Source organism: Dermacentor variabilis, chromosome 1, assembly GCF_050947875.1.
Source record: "Dermacentor variabilis isolate Ectoservices chromosome 1, ASM5094787v1, whole genome shotgun sequence".
Lineage (NCBI taxonomy): Eukaryota > Metazoa > Arthropoda > Arachnida > Ixodida > Ixodidae > Dermacentor > Dermacentor variabilis.
The window spans coordinates 138,542,911-138,565,084 of NC_134568.1; the positions used below are offsets into that span (position 1 = coordinate 138,542,911).

The 22,174-nt window shown below is 47.6% G+C and overlaps 1 protein-coding gene across 2 annotated transcripts in view; it reads left to right on the forward strand.

Annotated features, from left to right (window-relative positions):
- The window catches only part of LOC142585299 (RYamide receptor-like), a 324,809-nt gene that overhangs the window by 291,368 nt on the left and 11,267 nt on the right, over positions 1-22,174 (forward strand). The window contains exons 2-4 of one of the 2 annotated variants that reach the window (XR_012829068.1): positions 8,273-8,373; positions 10,623-10,713; positions 13,995-14,101. Coding sequence is in view for 1 of the 2 variants with exons in the window: in XM_075695953.1 (XP_075552068.1) it covers positions 8,273-8,373; positions 10,623-10,713 (192 nt within the window). In the remaining variant the exon portion in view is untranslated. The remainder of the gene's footprint in view (positions 1-8,272; positions 8,374-10,622; positions 10,714-13,994; positions 14,102-22,174) is intronic. The other variant, XM_075695953.1, reaches the window with a different exon arrangement.

Sequence of the window (22,174 nt, forward strand, 5' to 3'; positions counted from 1 at the left end):
ACCCAGAAAGCTCCAGAGGGGGCTCGGGCCCTGGAGACCCCGTAGCCGGCGCCCGTGCTTCGCATAGCGTGACCTGGTGCAGCGAAGACGCGGTATACGCGACAATGCTGCAGGGGAGAGCTGCAGCGAAGCCGAGTGTGCGGGGCAGCACATCTGCACCTCATCTCTGTGGTCAATCTGTGCCACTACAGAGGATGGGCTCAGTAATTAGAGGGCGGATTTTAGAAATCAAGTTTGACCATTCCATTTACACCAGTTCATTTCTGATGACGATGTTTGACATGATTTCTCTGTTTGTAGCAGACGTTGCCACAAACGCCGTCGCGGCAAACCGCGTCGAAGTGATCGGACATCAAAGCCCGTGAACGCCTTGGCATGGACGGATCAAACTGCTTATTCACTCAACGGCATGATGTGGCTGAGCCGCAGCAAATCGCGCCTCGAGAAGCTATGTAGACTACATACAACGCGTTGACGCGCGGCGCTGTTTCGGTTGCACAGAGCGACGTATGCGCCACGCTTGCCCGCTGATTGAATCGGCTGTTCGGTCTGTCCTGTGAATACAGGGGCGCGATGTTGTAGCGATGCCTTCTCCGACGCTGTTTCTTCTCGCGCGTTTCGCGCTCCGTCAGTGGTCAGAACGACACTCGATCCGCACTCGTTCTCAATAACATCAGCTGGCCCTGAACGGTGTAGATTGTCAGCCTGACATAGAATCGAGCGCGAGGCATCGCTACAAAATCGCGGCCCGTCTTTAACTGCTGTCGCAGCAAAATATGTGCTTTATACTTCTGCACAGCACAGACTATGGACAACCACGGCCAGGCGGTCCAGCTGCGCCTATATAATTAGGAGCGCCTTCTTCGTAGAAAAAAAAAAGAAAAAAAAAAGAGAAAAACTTGTTTTGGTGGACGTGTCGGCACGCTGTGTTCGCGGATTGCTTACAGTGCGGTCGCCTACTCTTCTTGCTTTTCAGAGAGAATTTGAACGGAATTACGTGAACTGGTTGAGAAATGGCTGTTTGTAGACTCGAGATCAGTTTCCAGAAACTGTCCGACGCTGAACACCATTTGTTGTATTTTTTTATTACTATTATTAGTATTTCTTCACTGTGGCAATATCAAAGCGATTGTCTACTGCATCTGGCTGCGCCTATTGCTCGAGCACGGAAAAAAAATATGTAGAAAGAAATCCGCTATAACTTGCGCCAAGTGTATTTCAAACGTCAGCAACAAGATTTAAAATGCCGAGCTTGAGGTAGACGCCTAATTGACCGGACTACATAAACCATTGTGCTTACATATGTGTAATATAAAGACTATTGCTGATTACTTTTCTCATTTGGAACTCGCTACTACCAGTCCTGGTTGTGCAGATGGCATTTATTTCTTTGGTAAGTGCATGTGTATACAAACGATCACTTCTTTCTTGTGCTCGTCTCCCGCGGAAACATGCGCGCAATATTTTCTGTAAACAAATAGAAAGGACTTATACACATTAGCAACTAGTGTCGCTACGTATAGGGACTGTAACAAGACACTAGCGGCATTTCTGTTGTGCCTTTTTGACGTTGTAGCACGTGATCAGAATAGTAAAATTTATTCAGCTCCATGTTAGAAAATTTCTGCAGCGCGAAGCTTGCCCCCCCTCCCCCCCATATATATATATATATATATATATATATATATATATATATATTTCAGCTCATACTCCATACCTTGCCTTCGGTGCGTAGCGGAAAATCGTTTAGCGCCACTTACCGAAAGCATATTTGTCCAAATGATAACTTGAAGTTGTTTTGGGTGAAGTTACGTGCTAGGAGGAGTACAAAGGCTTGCGAAAGCGTGCCACAACAGACTTGGCTAAGTGCTTAACAAGAAATTGCATCGAAACAGCGCCCTATATGCTAATTTTTTTAAATACTATTACTGCTGTGGTTCTTAACAGACGTGACCGCCTAGCAGACTGCGGATACATATCATGGGAAATATTCACGATCTCATTCTATTGTGGCCAATGCATGCTGTCGCAATTACAGCTTAAAGCAACAGCACTGCGCGCGCAAGCATGACAGAATGTTTTCGATCGGCTCTTCTTTCGGCGCGCTTCATCCCTAAAGGGGGCAGCAGTGAGCGAATGGGTTGTCTGCACATACGCATGCGAGATTTATACAGAGCTGTCTCGCTGCACAAGCAAAATTCAACTTACCGCGCAAGTCGGCTGAAAAGAAGCTATACGCGTAAAGAAAGATTACATGTTTTGCCCCTGTGGACAGTTACGTGCTTGTTTATCCCTTGTCAATTGTTTGGAAATCTGTAGAATTATGCGGTCTGATCTCGGCCTTGTGCATTCTCGAGGGAGTTAAAAAAAATCTGGTATTTTACGTGGGTAAACCACGACATGATTATGAAGCACGCCGTATAGTGGTGGTTGGTCTCCAGATTAATTTTGACCACCTGAGGTTCTCTAATGTGCACCTAAATCTAAGTACACGAGCATTTTTGTGTTTTAAATTCTTCCCCATCGCCATGCGGCCGCCGGGGCCGGGGTCGAACCCGCGACTTCAGCAGCGCATAGCGACTAAGCTACCGGGTTCGGTTTCTCGAGCTGGTTGTGGCAGATGAATGACAAAACGACACAAGTACTGCAAGACGGCGAGGTGGCATTTGCCATCGTGAAAACGCTACCACCATGCAGCCCGCGCGTGCAATCGCAAACGGGTGGCCTGCCGGTCGCTCTGACGATACAAGACAGGACGCGACGCGGCCGTCTCTGTGCGAATCCGTCCGCAAGGTGAACGATCGGCGTCGGTGTCGCTGGCGGGCAACTTGAACTTGCCTGTAGCCTATACTGGCTCTTTGGCGATATTCTTTTATCGCCCCCAGGCGGAGCGAACGAATAAACCTGAACGAAATCGTAGCAGAGAGCTGCAGTGCATAGCCCGCCCCCGTAACGGCATGCGGTGCAGCACCGCGGCACTGAGAGCGGGAGCACGTGCCGTCCGCAATCGGCTGGCATAACTCGTTGAGCCAAGTGCGGCTCTTCCGCCTCGATGGAGCGCCATGGTTGTACACGGGACGCTGCTTCCCGTCTTCGAGTGCATTGGGCGCACAACGGGCCAACCGGCGTTTCCCTCGAGGAACACGGCAATATCCGCTCTCGGCGCCCAACTTGCCGCGCACCTGAGAAGCGAGTGAGTCGAGGCAGTGAAACGGTGCGCCGTGGCGGCGGCGGTCGCTCAAATACGCGAACGTGCCTCGACTCTGCGATGTCGGCGAGCCTATACATTGGCACTGGGTGACGTTCTTTTGTTTCTTTCCTTCTTTTTATATACCATGTATAACGCCAGGCGTGGCGGTATAGATGGCTGGAGTCTCGTAGCACGCGGGGAGGTCGCGAGAGCGTTTTGTTTCAGAGTGCGGCGCCTCGTTGTAAACATATGGGCAACGCATTCACGTGGAAATTGGAAACCCGCCGCGAATACGTACGGCACCCGTTAGGCGCGCCGCGACGCCTCGTGGGAACGCATACGGCCAAGAAAAAAAAAAAAAAAGCACGTAGCACACAGGCTCTGGAGCCGTTTAACGCACAGGCAGCATAGGCGACAGTGTAGTGGCCGTTGCAGAAAAGAGTGGATGTGGCAGAGGCGCTCCGCTTAGAGAAGCATGCGAAGCGTATAGGGTCGGCTTCCCTGGGCGCCTATAACGTAGCCAGCTTTCGCGCGCGAATGCGCGCGCTCTGGGCTACATACTTAACAGTATCGGTCCGTGGGTTTAAATCGCCACTATATGCGTCTTTCGCGAAGCGACAATGCTGGGCTACGAAAAGCAAATCTGCAGTCAACGTTTTAATGGTGCTTCAAAACGGGCACTCTTGTTTTAATCGGACGCACGCGAGCCGTTTCAATTGCGCCAGCATCAGTGGAGCGTCGTATAGCATGCTCGACGGTCGGGATATTTTCGCGCTTTGCCTGCTCGTTTTGGTTAGCACGAATGGGAGAACCCGCGCCTATATATAGGCCGACCGGAAATGCGACTCTAAAGCTTACGTTTCCAATTCTGGATGCTCCGATGTGCACCGTGAAGCTTGATCCGCCTCCGATCAAAATTGGAGCACTTCGAACTGCGTCCTCGCCGCCTGACCTGAGTATAGAATATACGCTGTTTATTTTGCCCTATACCATCCTAACAGTAATGTATTAGTGCCTTTCGTGCTACGTATTAAAAGCGGCTTTATAGTGACTTCACTTTTAAGGGCAGTGTGCACCCGACTGAACCGTCCCGCCCCAAAACACCCCAATAATCGTTGCTATACAACTCTGTCAGGCTATAATCCGTGCCGTTCATACATAGGTGCCCGCAAAGACCAGTTGCTGGACGAGCAGAGAGAAACAACGTTTCCTTACCGCTCCTGCTTCTGCAATTATCAGTCCACTGTTTTTCTTTTTATTCCTCTTTCTAAATCGGCCGCTTCGTCTGAGAGGGGAGCGTTAGTACATGGCTTGAACAGATCGATTATAAGGATTAAAAATCCCATTCGGCAAATATTTTTGATGCATAATTTGCGTTGATTTCCTGCCTTCCAAGAAGTGGTACATACACCGAACCATATGGTTTCGAATTGGTTTTTTAGGACTATCTATTTTTATTGCTATTATACGTGAAAAGGGATTAGGTACCAGTCGGGTAACGGCTGCGGCAAAAAACTGGTGCTTTGTTCATCATCATACACGAAACGGCACGATGCAAAAAATGTTAACAACCTTTTGACTTCGGCATTTCGTTTAGCGAAAGCCATGCACAGTTTTAATCTGGGGATTTATACGGCAGAATCGTGAACTTCCATTTGCGACGGGAAAGCAGCGCTGTCCTGGTGAGCTGGCGCTTTTTTTATATTTTTTCTTATTATTTATTCTTTTTTTTTGCGCGAACACGGCATTGCGGCCGGAAAAGCGCCATACGAACCCCCTTCCCTCCCCCTCCCCCCTTCCAGAAAAATACCACGGCCGTTTTGAAAGCAGTGGAATTAGATTACTGTTTCTGTTCCGCTCTTGCGAGGGGGTTCGTATAGAACAATGCGATTACGAATCAGATTGCGCTTCCTTCGGTATTCTGGGTGGACTGAAATTCTGTGGTTTCGCGAGCGAAGTATGCAAAAGTGGCCCTCGTAAGCCCCCTCTTGTCTCGCCCAAAGCCATCGGTGAGGTTCTGTGGTGCGTAAGGGTGCCCAGCGTGAACTCCGCGTAGCGTATGCGCCATTGGAAATCATTTTCGGTATGCATAAGCGTAAGTGGGGAAGTATCAACGCGCGCTGCAGGCCGTTGATAAACTGAATGAAGTGAGAGTTCCTGCGACGAAGTTTCGCTTTGACCGATAACATATTGAGAAAGAGCAAAGTCTCTATGGAAATTACACGCCGAAATATTTACCGTTTTGCGCTCGGGACATACAGGGCTCCAGTGTCGTATCAGATTCGAACACGCTATACTTTCGGTGCTAGTCCATCTGTTTAAAAATATCTGAAAACAAATATGATATGAATGCCTCCCTTTCTATTTTAGTAGCTTGTCTGCTATGGCTGCTTTGTGCACCAGGAAATGCATAATTTTTTGTTAGTGTCCGAGGTACTATATATGCAAATAACTTTTGCACTGGTAATGGGTATATGCATGCGTATGTCTGGACGCTCATGCATATCGACCAGTGAAACTATCATTACACAAATAAAACGAAGATTCACCATGGAATACCGTTACATATAATGTCCGGCACTTTCGTTTACTACTATTGCTTAAAAATTTGAATGAGAAGATTAACCTCCATAATTCTGTTCGTACGGCTTTCCTTCTTTCTTTCTTCCTTTCCTTTTTTCATTTTTTTCCTTTTTCAACAGCTCATTACTTGGGATCCCGTGTATGATGATGTACGATCCCATGTATGAAATGCTGCAATGTCACGTTTGCTTTGTACGCCTACCCCTGCCTAAAGCCTGGCATTCAGGATGGTAGTATTCTTCTAAATAAAAAAATGAAAAAAAATATTGTGTCGGTATATAATTTAATAATTTAGGATGCTGTGAGCTTAAGCTGAAACTCAGACTGAAAGCAGAATCAATACAGTATCACCATCATCGATCGCTTTCTCACGTCCCAGCACTAGAAAAAAGAACAAGGCCTTTCCCAATTCTGCCCACTTTCTTCTGCCCCTCTTCAACAACGTATACTACAACAGCAGCGCCTCTGGCTCAGCGGCTATGAAATTCATCTGCTGAGCATCGCTCTATTCTTGGCCGTGGAGACCACGCTGCCGTGAGAATGACACACGAAAATTACAGAGCATTGCGATCTACGTTCGCATGATAGAGACTCGGAAGGGAGAAAGAGGGGGGCGCGGTAACCATAGGTAGACAATTGCAGTTTTGTTCGGAGTTCTCACGCGCTGTGCCTATCATAGTCGAGGTTCTAACTTCGAGACATGAACGAAACCCGCCTGTTGTGACCAGGCGCTTCGCTTGCCCAAAGTACACTGCAAGGCGCACTCCGCCCCACCTTCCATCCTTCTCGACTGTCGATGCTGTGCTCTGAGTACTAGTCCCGGCTGCTTAGGCGACAGATCCTTCTGGGGAGCGAAGGTCCCGGAATCTTGACCCAAGGACTCTGCAGTATTCACAAGGCCACCAAAACGCCAATGCGCTTCTTGAAGGCAACTGGGTTACACGAGCGCTGGTCAATGTGAACAACCGCGGGCGTGCGCAAATTCACTCTTATTTTTCCTTCTTGTCTTTATTTCCTCCTTCCCCAGGTGTAAGGTAGCCTACCGGGTGCGACCTTGATTAACCTCTGTGCTATTTCTTCTTGATGCCTTACTTCCTGTCTCAATCTTCATCTAGTCCTGTGATGCTATAGCCCATGCCTTTTTCTGAACGCAGAGACACGAAGAGAAAAAAAAATCACAAAAACAATTAGAGCTTATGTACAGAGAAACGAAAATTTGAACGAATATCCCGCGAACATGATCCTCCAAACCCAAAAAAAAGGCGCAATTTTGTCCAAAAGGCGAAGTATTGACTGCGACAACAAATCATTAGACAGCTATACGAAGTGACGTCAGTAGTTTTATCGACCATATAAATTGCAGTAAACATTCGCTTACTGACTAAATGACCAAGCGTGCTGTTTCGCGCACAGGTAAACATGAAAAGATCTCACTCGATGACTGCGGCCACTCGATGTCGGAATTGCGGGTGCGATGAAGAGCGGCAGCAGCGGCGAGCGAATGCTTCCTGCTACCTGTAACTTCAACGCGTCTTCCAAACTTGCGATTACGCGACCTGCAACACTAGGCCCGCGAGAACACGGCGCGACATGAAGTCGCAAGCCATCTCGGCTCATGCAACTTTTGTAACCGCTGAAGATTTGCTTTTTTCCTCCCCCCCCCCTCGCTTCGCATCGTACGCACAGCACTGGGCGAGCGGGATCGAAGAAGGCCCGCATCAAGGCGCCGTCCCTTTTTGCTCACCGTCCGACGCTTAACCTCGCGCCTACAGCATAGGGTGCCGCGGGGCGCGATATGGGATCTTATCGCACTTGGACTTTATACGGAACATCACGGCGACGGCGAAAATTCGCCTGGAGTGCCCCCATAGTTGCTATCGCAATAAACAAAGTATGATTACATGCATACAAAGCTCACTACAATGCAAGACAGATATGCTACATTATAGTGATTAGAAGAGAGAATCTCTTAACCACACACCAAAGACGCGATGAATGACGTAAGATTCATCGAGTGTCTGGCTGACGCCATGGCTGAAGCACCAATCGGTTAACCTGAGTGCACTGTTATGGTTATGTACGCCAAGGGTAAAAAAAAATAAGAGACTCAGTGCACGAATGTTTTCATTGCATTTGTTTCACTTCCTCAGTACAACCTCCGCAGCTCGCACGTCTGCCACTTCTATACCTTGCGTGGATTTGCGTGCCTTTGTTAAGCAAGTTAGGTTCTTTCCATTCCTTTTTCACGTCTTTCAGTATACCAAAAGTCAATATTGTGCTAACTACACGGGCGTCTACCTGAACAAACATACCGTGTCGAGGCCAGCGACTCGCACAAGTGTTCGAATAAGTGCGCTGTCATGCCGAGCTGTCAGAGCTGACTCGCGACGAGAGCAACAGGGTGCGCGCTAATCAAATTCTTCTCGCGTCTGTTTCCCGCTTGTTTATGTCGAGGTGCCGAGTGAACCTATCGATCTGTTATCTCTTTCTATAACGTAGGTGATCAAGATGCTGTTTGTCATCGTGGCGCTGTTCGCCTTCTGTTGGCTTCCTTACCAGCTCTACAATGTTCTCCGGGAAGTGTTCCCCAAGATTGACAAGTAAGTGCGCCCAACCATCCAGCATGTCATCACCTGATTGGGCGTAATTCACAATACGTGCCGTGAAAGACCTCGCAACGTGACACAGTATTAGTAATTTAGTCGATCAGCTTTAGTTCGAAATATTGCAATTTTGTTAAAGAATCTTGAACGAATTTGTTTAAAAAAAACGGGCTTTTTCATATTCACGGTGTTTCAAGTAACTTGTGCCAAGGATTTTAAAAAAGCCGTTAGCCGCAGCTGAATGAAACCAACGGCATATGGCTTGCCGTCGTGTAGCACTCTTGGAGTATTTTTTATGTTCCGCTTAATTAGTTAATTACCTAGATGAATTACCCAAACATTTTAAAATTATATAAGTTTGCTTGCGTCGTCGATACACCTTGCGTCGCAGTTCGCAGCAGAGAGGAGCCAGCGACACAAGGCTTACGCATACTTAAACAAATCTCAGAGGAGTTTCTGTGAGCGAAGTTTCAGAAAACGAAATGGGCATGTCCACTAGGTGGACACTTACAGAATGCACCCTGGCTGACAGAAGCTTATTTCAGTGCCGCCTCACGGGTATTACGAACACGTCATCCGTATTGTGTCACAAAAAATTGACGAAATTGCGCTCTGTTACTCATAATTCAAGGCATTTAATAAAAGGGGAGGATGGGAGTGGAAAAGACGAATCGTGAACAAACCAACTTGGGCAGAATGTAACAACTCGACAATAGGCCATAATTTGTCGACGGGAATTTCTGGAGCTCTCTCTCTCATATATATATATATATATATATATATATATATATATATATATATATATATATATATATATATATATATATATATATATATATATATATATATATATATATATTAATATATATATTGCCACATCCTATATGGTCGCCGCGGGTATGTGCCAGGCGATGAGAACGACGCTGAAGTAGCGCGCGAGTAGAAAAACTGAGACGACAACGACGTCGCGTTGACTGCTCTGATAAAGTGCTTTCATACGTGCTCTACGCCGGCTTTCCAGTCTCCTACTAGGCTGCGACAATATATATATATATATATATATATATATATATATATATATATATATATATATTATGTATTACACGTATTTTTCTTGACAAAAGCAGAGGTACCTGGATTTGATTCCAGGCCGACAGGTAGCATTTCTCATGTCTTCGCATGTTGTATCTCTCGGAACATTTTCTTCTGGATGGTCACTCACGCAGATTCTGCGCAAACAAATCCGGTGCTTGACAAAAGGCATGTTCAGTACAAATATAGAAGAACGCAGTCATAGGGACACATATAAGAAATAAAGCCGTATACGGACCGAGTTTATTTTGTCGCCATTAGGATCTATGTGCAGACACCTGCGCATATGCCCCACAGTAGCAGGAAAACCAGATGAAAAAGGCGTGCGCACAAAGAAACAATCTTAGAAATAATTGCCGCGCGTCGCGAGCAAGTGTAGTAATTTCTTGCAGAGGCTAACGGAGGGCTCACTGATGCAGGGGAAGCCAACACCGGGAACATCAATCACCATGATGCGGCGCCAAGCATTAGCGCGTTGAGAGCCTTGTTAAAAGGGAGAGAGAGGAAGGTACAGACCTTAACAATAAGCCCGAGGTCTTAGCCTGAATGATCGCCGGGCATGCTACTCCAGGTGCTGAGTGAAAATTACGGCCTACGCATTGACCACTTAAACGTGCCAAGCAGCACATACACAGTAAAGCCATTCAAAAGGTTACGTTAAGGCCTGTGAACCGTGGAAACACCAGCAGCGCTTTCGCAGTGCACAAGGTGCAGCTGGTGCTTTCTCCACAAACCGGCAATTTGCCGCAGCTCCAAGCTCGAGGTCGCGCTGCAAGTGCAGCAAGGCCACGAAAGCCTCGTTATGGTCCGCGTACCATTGTCAGGTAGACTGATCGTGTGTGTGTGTGTGTGTGTGTGTGTGTGCGTGTGTGTGTGTGTGTGTGTGTGTGTGTGTGTGTGTGTGTGTGTGTGTGTGTGCGTGCGTGCGTGCGTGCGTGCGTGCGTGCCTTGCGTGCGTGCGTGCGTGCGCGCGCGTGTGTGTGTGTGTGTGTGTGTGTGTGTGTGTGTGTGTGTGTGTGTGTGTGTGTGTGTGTGTGTGTGTGTGTGTGTGTGTGTGTGTGTGTGTGTGTGTGTGTGTGTGTGCGTGTGTGTGTGTGTGTGTGTGTGTGTGTTCCATCATCTGAATCTGTCACTGCGTTCCATGTTCCATGCAGGTACAAGTACATTAACATCATATGGTTCTGTACGCACTGGCTGGCTATGAGTAACTCCTGCTACAATCCTTTCATTTATGCCATCTACAACGTGAGTACCGCCCATCGCTTCCTTCCACATGAATTGCTGTTTGAAACATTTGCGCCGAGTTGCATGCACGCCTTATACAAGTACTGGTTGCATGTCAGGTTGCATCACCCATGACGATTCTAGCCGTCTACTTTAATTTACTGTCCCATTTTTCATGAGCAACGGGCAGTTATATACAGACTGTTTTTTGTTTTAGACATTATAGGCTTTTTATAAAAAAAGTAATGAGCGCAGCGAACGTGGCGTTTCTTCTGACGAGTTCCTAGGCGAGGCGGACATAATTGGATGCTAATAAAGTGAGCTTCAGAAGTCTAATTACGAACAATTCTTTAATTAACTTTGTTTTATTAGTGCCTTGGGGACAGTTGTCCCAATGGCAAATTTGTAGCTAGCGACATTTTTATGCCCGACCATTCTTTTAAAGATCTTCAAAATCGCAGCTAATTCCAGATATTCACCATCAAGTTCCAGAGCTCAATCCAGGCAATATCGAGACCGAGCGCGTCCCGCTGCGCGTCAGACGGCGACGTCAAGAAGTGCGGGGCGAAGTTTGAGTGACAGCATGGGCGGGCGGCAAATCCTGACCCGACACACAGCCGCGCACGCTTGCCAGGCAGAGCGTGCCGCATCAGTCAGCAGCTGCGGCGACTGGCCCAGACGTTCAATCTGGCTCGCGCTTGTCGTCACGGGGCGTTTCGGTCGGGTGTGACAGCGGGGCGGCCTTCGCTACGCTCCCGCGGCGCTCGGTTTCGATGTTGCCTGCATTAGCAGTTGAAATTCGATGAATAAGTACCTCGAATTAGGTGCGATTTTCAAGGTTTAAGAAAAGAGGAAGGTACATTGAAATGTGACTGCATTCAATTTCGTCATATAAGCAACTGCCCCTAAGCAACTAATAGAGGAGTTAATTATGACATTTTCGTTTATTTGTCTTCTGAAGCTCACGTTATCAGCGGCAAAGTATGTCCGCCTCGCTTGTAACCTTTGTTATATTAAAGAAAAACCTGTATCGTCTTTTAAAAGAACACCTTATATAACATCTATTCAAGATGGTTAGCCCGCCCGACAGTCCAGACTTGTGTTGCACTGTGTATCAAACCACTTTTCTCTCGAGCTGAAGGCAGCAAGCTTCGCCTGCGCATAGGTGCGTCTCCTGATTTTCTTGTGCTCTGGCTTTCGCCTCGCCATCGCCTAGACTGCTTCTCGTCGAATGGCCTCGCTTCACCGGCCAGTCACAAAAACGCCACTCGCGTAACTGATGCTTTTGTGAATAGGGACTAGGGCACTGGACCCACATTCATTGATAAACTAATTTGCCTACGCTTGAGCGATTTTTAAAGGGACCCTAAACAGAAATTATTTCACCTGCATTGGTAAATAACCCTTCTACAACACCGAAGACGCCGCTCTGACTTCGAGACGCCAGGGTAGTTGCAAGGAGGAAAGATGGGTGGCGACGCCTTCTTGAGGTTCCCGTACCAGCCCGCCGTGACGTCATAGATTTTGACGGAGTCTGGTTAGGTCTAGTTAATTCTTTATCGGTAGGAAAACAAACAGACTACATTGTGGTCTAAAGGAGCCAAAGATTCAACGTGGCAAGTTTCGGGCACCATTACCGAGCCAACGCGGCGCGCGGATGCGTTAAAGTACTTCGAAATTCGTCAAGTCACACTGACGTATACTGGCGCTGGGGTTTTGGCGTAAAATTTTATAAATGAAATTTTGAACTTGCGTTTGTCTCCTAATATGTAACCTATCTTTGCGAAATTAACGAAAAACGAGGAGCGTTGAATATATACGACGTCTATAACCAGATTTAATGTTTCTCTTTAGTGGTCCCTTTAAGAACAGGCCCCAGCAAATCGTGATGTCCAAAGTGCGAAACAGTGAAGGCAGTCAGCCAGGAAACGTTGGCCATTGAGCAACCGCTGTTACGTAAGAAAAGTTTTGAGAACAAATGATCTTTTGTAGCGAGAAAAGTACTCGCATCGTGCCTCTATTCTGCTTGCATAGTGCGTGGATAATTTCAATCCTGGTTGTCACTCCGAGCAACCATGTTCGCAAGAAAGTTGGTACGCACTGCGGGAGTGGCGCGTAGGAATGGGCGCCAGCCAATCGCGATAGCGAATGTGAATTCGGATCCAGGGGTTGAATTCTCACAGATTTTTCTTAGTGTAACGAACTACTTGCTCATTATCTGGGCCACTTTAGAAATAATATATCTGTGCTCCGGCCTCGTCCTATATTCCCCTACAGGCGTTTCTGTACCCGATCCTTCTTTTTTGCAATTATACAGGCGGTTACGTACACGCCGGCCAAGTTCTCTGCTTTTCACTAAAGAACTCGCTGTCTTCGTCTCCTTCTCTTCGCGCTCGCAGTTTGCCGGCGCTTGTTGCTGCGAACGGCAGTTGCTTCCTGTTGAACTCCGATCTCGAACGGTTCTCGGGAATGAAAGCACCGGCGTCCTGCGACACGTTCCCGAGACTAGGGAGATATATCTGCGAGATGCGTTTGTTGCGCAAATATAGAATTCCTTTCGAGCAGGCCCTGACCGATCGTGACAGCAAACGAAAGGCGCGCGCGAAGAACGAACAGAGCGCGTACCTTGGTACGCGCTCTGTTCGTACCATGCCTGAAATATGGCGGAAAAGCGCGGTCTCTCTGGTTTCCATTCGGATTAAGTGGTACTAGCATCTCCTTTTACGATGGCGAACGACTACAAGCAACGGATCGAAACGTCTGGCCTTTTCGAGTTTGCCTTGGTGATGACCCTAATGATGGTGGCAAATAATCTGGCGCACACGGGTCACAGTATCGCAGCAATTTAGTTCACGATAAACGAATAAGTGTCCGCGCGAAAAACGAATAAAAATCCCTATCCACCACCAAAGTGCCCTATTGCCTACAAAACAAAAACAAAGAAGACCAGTGAGGCCCTCGTGGAATAGCCGGCAAGGAGCACTAACTTAAGGGCACGAAAGAAACTGTCCAACGGCGGCGAGCTAATGCAGAAACAATAGGCGGGCCGTGCTGGCGACGACTGGATAATGTCATTAGCGCTGACAAATAGCATGCGATGGTTTCGTCCTCCTTAGCTGCTTGTCCTGTCCCCTTCCTCCTGCCCCTTTCCCCCTGTCTATTTTTATTATGTATTATTATTATTATATTTTTTGCTACTCTTAACCAAGCACGCCGGCGCTCTTAGGTTGCCTTCGGTTGCAGCATGGTCTTCCCTTCCTGTAACGCCACCTCTGCCCGTGCGGGCTCTTTTCTCTGTCCAGATCATTCCCCGCAAACCTAGCAGAGTGAGAAGTGAGGGCGAGCTTTGAGCCTGCAGGCGCAGCTACTTTCTGTACACGGGATGGCTATAGTCGGGCAAACCACACAGGTACGTGGATCGCTAGGAAGGACTCCGGCGAAATCAAAGAAAAAAAAAAAAGCAATGAACGGTGCAGGCTCCCTTTTCCAACCTGCCTTCTTTCCTCATGCAACACGCACGAACGGCGCTTCCTTTCGCTTCCTTTCCAAACTTGCATGTTTGCCCAAGGATGAAAGAAACCGGAATAGACCGCACTAAAACACGATAATTTATGTGACACACGTTGTTGGCAGGCAACCAAAGCGTGTGCAAAGTATATACTTCACTTGTTGTCTCTTTCAGGGGACCCTTGTCGGCAAGTTATGTGTGGCGGCCATAATGTGCATCTTTTTTTTTTCTTTTTCCCTCCTACAGTTTCTTGAGCTGTCTGCAGCGCAAGTGGTGTCTGATCTTTCTGCACGCGAACTTTGCATCCACCATCGAGGTCTTAAATTTTCCCGGGCAAAATGCGCTCTCGGTCTCGAGATGACTGTACGGTCGTCTCCATCGCTTTTGCCGCCAGAGGGGAAAGCTAGATGACGATTGTGCGCAATAAGCAAAAGATTTTGTTCATCATTCAAGGAACTAACGGCGAGACAAAACGAGAGACAGCAATCCTGATCTGTATGTTTCGCTTTTTTCGCTTAAAGAGCAACATCTCAATGTGCCTTTCCCTTGGGTGCTTGCCTTCGCAGTCAGTAAACCTCAAGGCACTCTGATTATAGTTCAAGCATAGGGCATAAATTATTACTAAAGATTAGAAATGCCTAATAATTATACCCGAACGCCTAGCGTAAAACGAGACAAGCAGAGCTAAATGAAGCACATTGCATGCATGAATGAATAAAAATAAATAAATAAATAAATAAATAAATAAATACATAAATACATAAATACATAAATACATAAATAAATAAATAAATAAAGTGGGCTTTGTGACCAAGCACTTATGTACACCACGCGCGCGGCCAAACAGCCCTGGTTGGCCCACAAGCCACAGTCCGCGCTCGTAAACCACGAATTACTGTGCCTTCATAGTTCCACATTTACAAAGTTTACTAGAAAAATGTCGACCTTACCGTTGTTTTATGCTTCTTGGCGGAGGTTGTGTGTGCGAAGGATTCAACTCAAGCGCATAAATTCGTCAGTTAAGTTTTGTGCTATTAGGCAACAAACTTACGACACAGTGTTTTTACGCAATGATGTTTTTATATGAACCTGCTTATCTGTGCTTTCATTCCTGCTTCATAATTTCTCCACTATATCACGAAGAAATTAGTGCATTGCTTATATTACATAACGGTGGTAATTCTTTCACTGTATAATAAATCACTGTCGAAATTGTACCTTATTGTTCGGCGTAAATATACTGTACACCACGGGCGTTTAACGTAAAGCTATTCCAAACATTTCTATTTCAATTCTGCAATCAGACCTTCACGATTAGTCAAAGAAATTTTGAGCCACCCGCACTTCCCCTGTCTGTCAAGCGACGTCGCGAAAACCGCGATAGCTCCACATCTGATATGGCATGTACACACTGATTATCAATGATTAAGCCGAACAAAAGAAAAAAATATCTATTTCTGGTTCGAAGCTTTTTTGCCATTAGCCACCTGCAATTGGTTAAACGTTTTCGGGCTGCGCCTACTTCACCTGTCTTTCACACCACGTCGCAAAACCGCGATAGCTCACCGCGTAGAAGTGCCGTAGAAGTGCCGAACAAAACATTTTTTTTTCTGTATAGCCATAAACTGCCCGGTTCCGAAAGGAATAGAAGATGGCTCCCCGTCGATCACTCAGGCACGGGCTATTGGCATCTGCCGACGAGCATGATTTGCGCATAATAAACCTTTTTGCGTGGAAGTATAACGTTCTCGAGCGCTTTCGGCACGTATACGGCATCACTCTGCTAACTCTTCTTTCATGAGGATCCGTTTTAGCGGCATTCTTAACCTGTCGTTGCACGCCGCCGCGATTTTCGACCAGCCACTGCGAGCTAAGTAAGGGGAAGCGGACCAATCGTAGACGCCGGCACCACTCTCGTCGTCCGGATATCTATTCCCACTGCGCTGGCTCGAACACATTGAATCCCTCTCCACTTGAGTTTGCACCTCGCCTCTTGTCAGGCAATTAGATGAGAAAAGTGGCTCAATGTAGGTAATGTTATTCGTTTTTACAGCAAATAAAAGTGACTTCCTTCAAACGAGGAGAGAATTTGATTGGGCTATTCAGGCAACGCTGCGGGACACCGCTCGGTGCTTGCGTCGGCGGTTACGTAAATTTGACGTCAGGAGACTGGAATGAAGCAGATTTGAATAGTTTCGCTGTATAGGGCCCCACGTTCTGTATTGTCTCAGGCATCTGGGGTGTTGGCACACACACAACCATCCATCCATTCGTCCTATCTATCTATCTATCTATCTATCTATCTATCTATCTATCTATCTATCTATCTATCTATCTATCTATCTATCTATCTATCTATCTATCTATCTATCTATCTATCTATCTATCTATCTATCTATCTATCTATCTATCTATCTATCTATCTATCTATCTATCTATCTATCTATCTATCTATCTATCTATCTATCTATCTATCTATCTATCTATCTATCTATCTATCTATCTATCTATCTATCTATCTATCTATCTATCTATCTATCTATCTATCTATCTATCTATCTATCTATCTATCTATCTATCTATCTATCTATCTATCTATCTATCTATCTATCTATCTATCTAATCTGGTGTTCCAGCTAACTTTAGCCTGAGTTAAAAAAATATGCGAATGCCTCGTAGCTGCACATAACGAAGGCAATGTTGTTTGCCGTCGCTTGGAGATACTTAAATTATTTTCGTTCCATCCAATCCGATAATTAGTCATAATTAGTTCATCAACTTCTCAAACATTATAATTAGATTAAAGTGTGAGTGAGAAAACTGTAGTGCAGCACGAAAAACTCCCCGATACAGCTTTCTGTTGCTCAATACGAGTGTGGTGATTAGGACTGTTCGGCACTTTCGCTAGTGCGCAGTGATGCGGACGAAAGACAGAGTGATTTATGTGCGTTTATAAAACTCGAAGCAACCTTCAACATATGAATATATACAGAGAGTTGATGACAGCGTAAGTGCAGTCAGTGTGTCCACGGGCTGAAACAGTCCCGGGTTGCGAGGCTCACAGTTCGGTCGTCACGCTACCGTGCGGTCACCCGTGCTGGAACTGGCCGCGACGACCACATGCTCCGGCCCCGTTCAGCATGGTTCTCGGGCTCGGCACGCTCAGGAGCCGCAGTGGCAGCAGCTAGGGAACTCCTTATTCCACACTCCCTCGATGTGCGGCTCGGACGCCGCTCACGACCGACGTGCTACAGTCGCACGTCCAGCACGTCCTCGGTGCCCAGCTCGTACGCCGCTCGCATTCCACGTGCGATGGTCGCACGTGAGGACCTCGTCTAGCACAGCAACATCTGTGCCACACTGAAACGCTGCTCGGCACAGATCAGGTGCGGCAGCTCAGGGACCGGCAGCCCTCGGGTCGGCCAGCGTCTCGAGCACTGGCAGCAGGAGCCCTGGGACGTCCACTCTCGGCTCCGCGGTCCCCCGCACCTTGGCACGGACGTCTCGCCTGGCAGGAACCCTCGCCTCGTTTCGCCCAGGAGCTCGGAACTGCTGCCCGCCTAGTTCGAACACTGCGAGCGCGCCCTCGTGTTGTTGTTGTTGTTGTTGTCCTGAGGGGCCGTGGCACATACCCACAGTGGGGGATTGGCCAAGAATCGGGTGGTTTAATTAGGTGCATAAAAATAATAATGATAACAAGGGAGTTAACAATTTGAGCGTGTGAGTTTAAAAGTAAACGTTTTGTGTTTGGGAGAAAAAAGGAAATAATCAGCTTGGTGGCCGCTCCGATCTTCTAGTGGCGACTCGCGGCACTTACATATGACAACGAGCTACATAAGTGTTTTTCCGAGACTGAAAGAAGCGCGCGAACACACGCAAAGTGCATCGCGAGACCAGTCGCGCTTGATCACCGCCCCCTCCATCGCGGTGATGGATGTACAGCATCCCGAGGACCCTCCTGGTTCCTGTTCACCCGCGGACATCGGATCTAGGAAGCGAGGGAATACGTCGAGTGATAGCGAGGACACATAGCTGTATTCCGCATCAGCTGACGAGTCCTCGGAAGACAGCTTTCGACATGTCCAGTACCACAAGGCCAAACGAAGAATTCTCAACTCATCTTCGGCGTCCAGCTCGAACACCGTGAAAACAGCGCCTAAACAATGGCCTCACTCCATCCTGTTTGTGCCACAGAACGCTACTGACGACCTGCGCGTCCTCAACAGGCAAGCACTCTCCGTATATCTAGAAAACACAGTGCGGAACGAGATCAAGGATGTCAGGATAAACACTAGGCGAAACATCCTGGCAATCGATGTGATGAACTCGAGCGCGCTGAACATGCTACAACATGTAATGCAGCTGGGCAACATCAGGGTCCGCTCCATCGTGCCATCGAATGGTGCCACAATAACAGGAGTCATCTATGACATTGACAATGAAATACCTAACGCAGACCTCCCAGTTCTCATAAAAACAGCAAGTGAACACAACGTCATTGTGCATGTTGGTCGCCTCGGCAACACACGTTGTGGGTGGGTAACGTGCAAATGCGACTGCCTTCCATCCTACGTGAAGGTCGGCCACTTTCGCCATCAGGTTCGACCATTTATTCCAACACTAATGCAATGCTTCAATTGTCAGAAGATTGACCATGTGAAGGGTGTTTCCAGAAATTCGGCCATGTGCCCTCGATGCGCCGAACCCCACTAAGAAGACAACTGCAGCGCAACTACGTTGAAGTGTCCTAACTGTCAAGGTGATCACTGCGTCTCTTCCAAAGACTGTCGCCAGATCAAGAAGAAAGAGATCACCTTTCTTAAACAAATGGTGGGAGACAACTCTACCCACAACGAGGCTGCTGTGAAAGTGCGGCGAAGACGACGTCACCGTAGAAGGTCTTCACGACGAAAAAGATCAACTTTTCAGGAAAGGTCAACTCGTCCAGCAGCACCATCAGCGGAAGTTTCCAGAACTCCAAACACCGATGTTAGAAGGGAGAAAACGGCCAGATCTTTTTCTACAAAGGAATGGCCGCCACTTCCACGTACACGACCGCCAGAAGAGCCGCAGAAGAAGCCGCCCCCAGTACAGCAAGGTGCTGTATCCGAGGAGTCGCGGAAGACAGATGAACAAGTGATAGCTCTTATTAGGCCTTTAATGAATGCCATTCGCGTGATGCTAAGCAACATGCACACACCGTCTGCCAGAAGTACGCTTCAGGTACTGGAGGCTCTGAGTCCGGTGCTGGCAACCGTTGAGTAGATAATGGCTCCACAGCCACTGTCTTTTAGGGATGAGGTCCGACAAGCAGCTATTTTTCAGTGTAATGCCCGCGGACTCGGAGCGCGCCTTTCGGATTTCCGTCGCTTCGTGTATGCGAATGTTTCCCATTATCATCATTTGCGAGCGGAACTTGTCGAACACGATCAGGATTTCTGGATATGAATCGTTTATGTCGTCAACTGTTGGTTAAAACAGTAAGGTTTTAGTTTTTATTCGCCGTGACCTCACCTACATTCATCAGCCTGTACCACCTAATGACGATAATCAATATATATGCCTAAACGAAAGGAAAAAGAATTTGGCCTTTACTCTTGTGGGCGCCTACCTATCTCCGTCAAGTCGATTTGATCACAAAAGACTACGAGACATCCTTTCCTCAGTTCCCAATCTCTGGGTTGTTATTGGAGATTTCAACGCCCATCATACACTCTGGAGAAGTCCGAAGATCAACGCAAGATGCAGAGCTCTGGTATCTTTCGCCTCCAGTAATGAACTTTGGCTGCTGAATGATGGAAGTCCTGCGTTCTTACGTGGCTCCACATAAAGCAGCTGTCTTGACTTGGGTTTCATCTCACGAAGCCTTGTCATACGTGCAGGGTGGTTTGCGGACATAGAGACACACGGAAGTGACCATATTCCCACGTACATTAAGATCAGAGGATTGTCCCCTTCCAAAATACGGGATACGATCCAAAGAGTGGACTGGTCTAAATTTCAGTCTATCATTGAAGAACACTGTGACGCCGATTCATCTTTCGACTTGGAAGAGGCAATCGAGAGCGCGGTGCAAGACACTATGCATACCCTCACATGCTCTTCGAAACTGACGGAATTTGATGTGGAACTAGCACGACTTCGAGCAACCCGACGACGTGCTGAACGAAGATGCCGACGTATGAAGACAATGGACGATTTACGGACCGCCAGACGCACGCAAAAGAAGACCCAGCGCCGGCTAGACAAGCTCGAATCGCAACGTTGGACTGCCTTCTGTGAGTCGCTAAATCCACGCAAGCCTTTATCTCAACTATGGAGAATGGTGCGCGGTCTCCGGACACTCCCCGTACAGTGATTCCCATTCAAGGATCTTGCCATCTCTCAAAAGAGATTGGAGATTCACGCGGCAGAGGATTTCTGCGCCAGATTATCCAGCCAACTCATAGCTACCAACATTCCATCGCCTTCGAGTAGTTGTCCGCCACCACGTGATCACCGCATGGATCTGCCATTCTCAATCCACGAACTTAAGGCAGCATAGCTTTGTGTAGCCACACATCAGTGCCAGGACCTGACGGAATTTCCTACCGAGCGCTGTGTCACCTGGGGGGGGGGGGGCAAGTGAGGGGTGTTCTCCTTGAGTTGTACAATGAATCTTGGAGAGATGGCACGCTACCAACAACCTGGAAGACAAGTCGCCTTGTTCCACTGCTGAAGCCTCGCAAGTGGCCGTTGGAACGCTCATCATATCGCCCGATCGCTTATGTTAGTTATGTGGGCAAAGTAATGGAGAGGATGGTCCTAGGACGCCTGGAAAGGTACTTGGAATACCACAACACCTACCCGGATGCCATGGCGGGTTTTCGACGTGGTCGATCATCGATCGATAACGTCGTCGACCTGGTTACCTACATTCAGCATCAGAAGTGCCGTAAGCATTTCTGCACTTCTTTATTCCTCGACGTCAAAGGGGCGTATGACAACGTTACCCATGAAGCCATCCTCTCTGCTCTCGCAGAGGTAGGAGTGGGTGGTCGGATGTTTCAATGGATACGGAGCTATCTCTCAATGCGATCCTTTTTTGTAAGCACCGAGGAAGGTCATACTCGTCTACATTATAGCTACTGCGGCGTCCCCCAGGGTGGTGTACTTAGCCCTGTGTTATTTAATCTAACACTAGTTGCTCTCCTTGAGCACTAGCCAACCACAGTGAGGCTATCAATGTACGCGGATGACATCTGCATATGGACGTCTGCAGTAACACGCCTACAGTTGCGAGCGAGAATTCAGATAGCCGCCACACAAATTTCTATCTACCTCCGTAATCGAGGCCTGAAAATTTCCTCCGAGAAATGCGCACTAGTGCCATTTACGTGCAAACCCATGGCAAACTACAGCGTAATGATAAATGGCCAAATAACACGACGGGTCCGATCTTACAAGTTTATAGGTGTCATAATCGAGAGGGACTTGTCATGGAGCCCTCACGTATCTTATGTGAAAAAACGGTTGACAGGCATCTGCCACCTGTTCAAGTTTTTCGCTGGCGAGACCTGGGGAATGTCTACATGAGTCATGTTACAACTGTACAGGGTGCTTTTTCTAGGCTTTCTGTGATACAGCTTGCCAGCAATATCCAACACAGGTAAAACGAATCTACGCACAATACAGTCTTCAAACTCAAGCACTCCGGATCTGTCTAGGCCTGCCTTAGAGTGCTTCAACAGTGGCCACGATATCAATCGTTAGAGACTACCTTGTGAAGACCCACATTGAAATTGAAGTGCTCAGGACCCATGTAAGGCATCTAGCCAGGACTCCTCGTCACCAGTTATCCTCTCTACCAGCGGACAGACCATGAACATCGTTCAGCAAAACGATAACAGCATATGACGAATCATTGCCAGCTTGTTTCACTCCGGCTACGAGACCTTCGATTCCTCCATGGTGCCTCGCTCAGCCAAAAGTAAA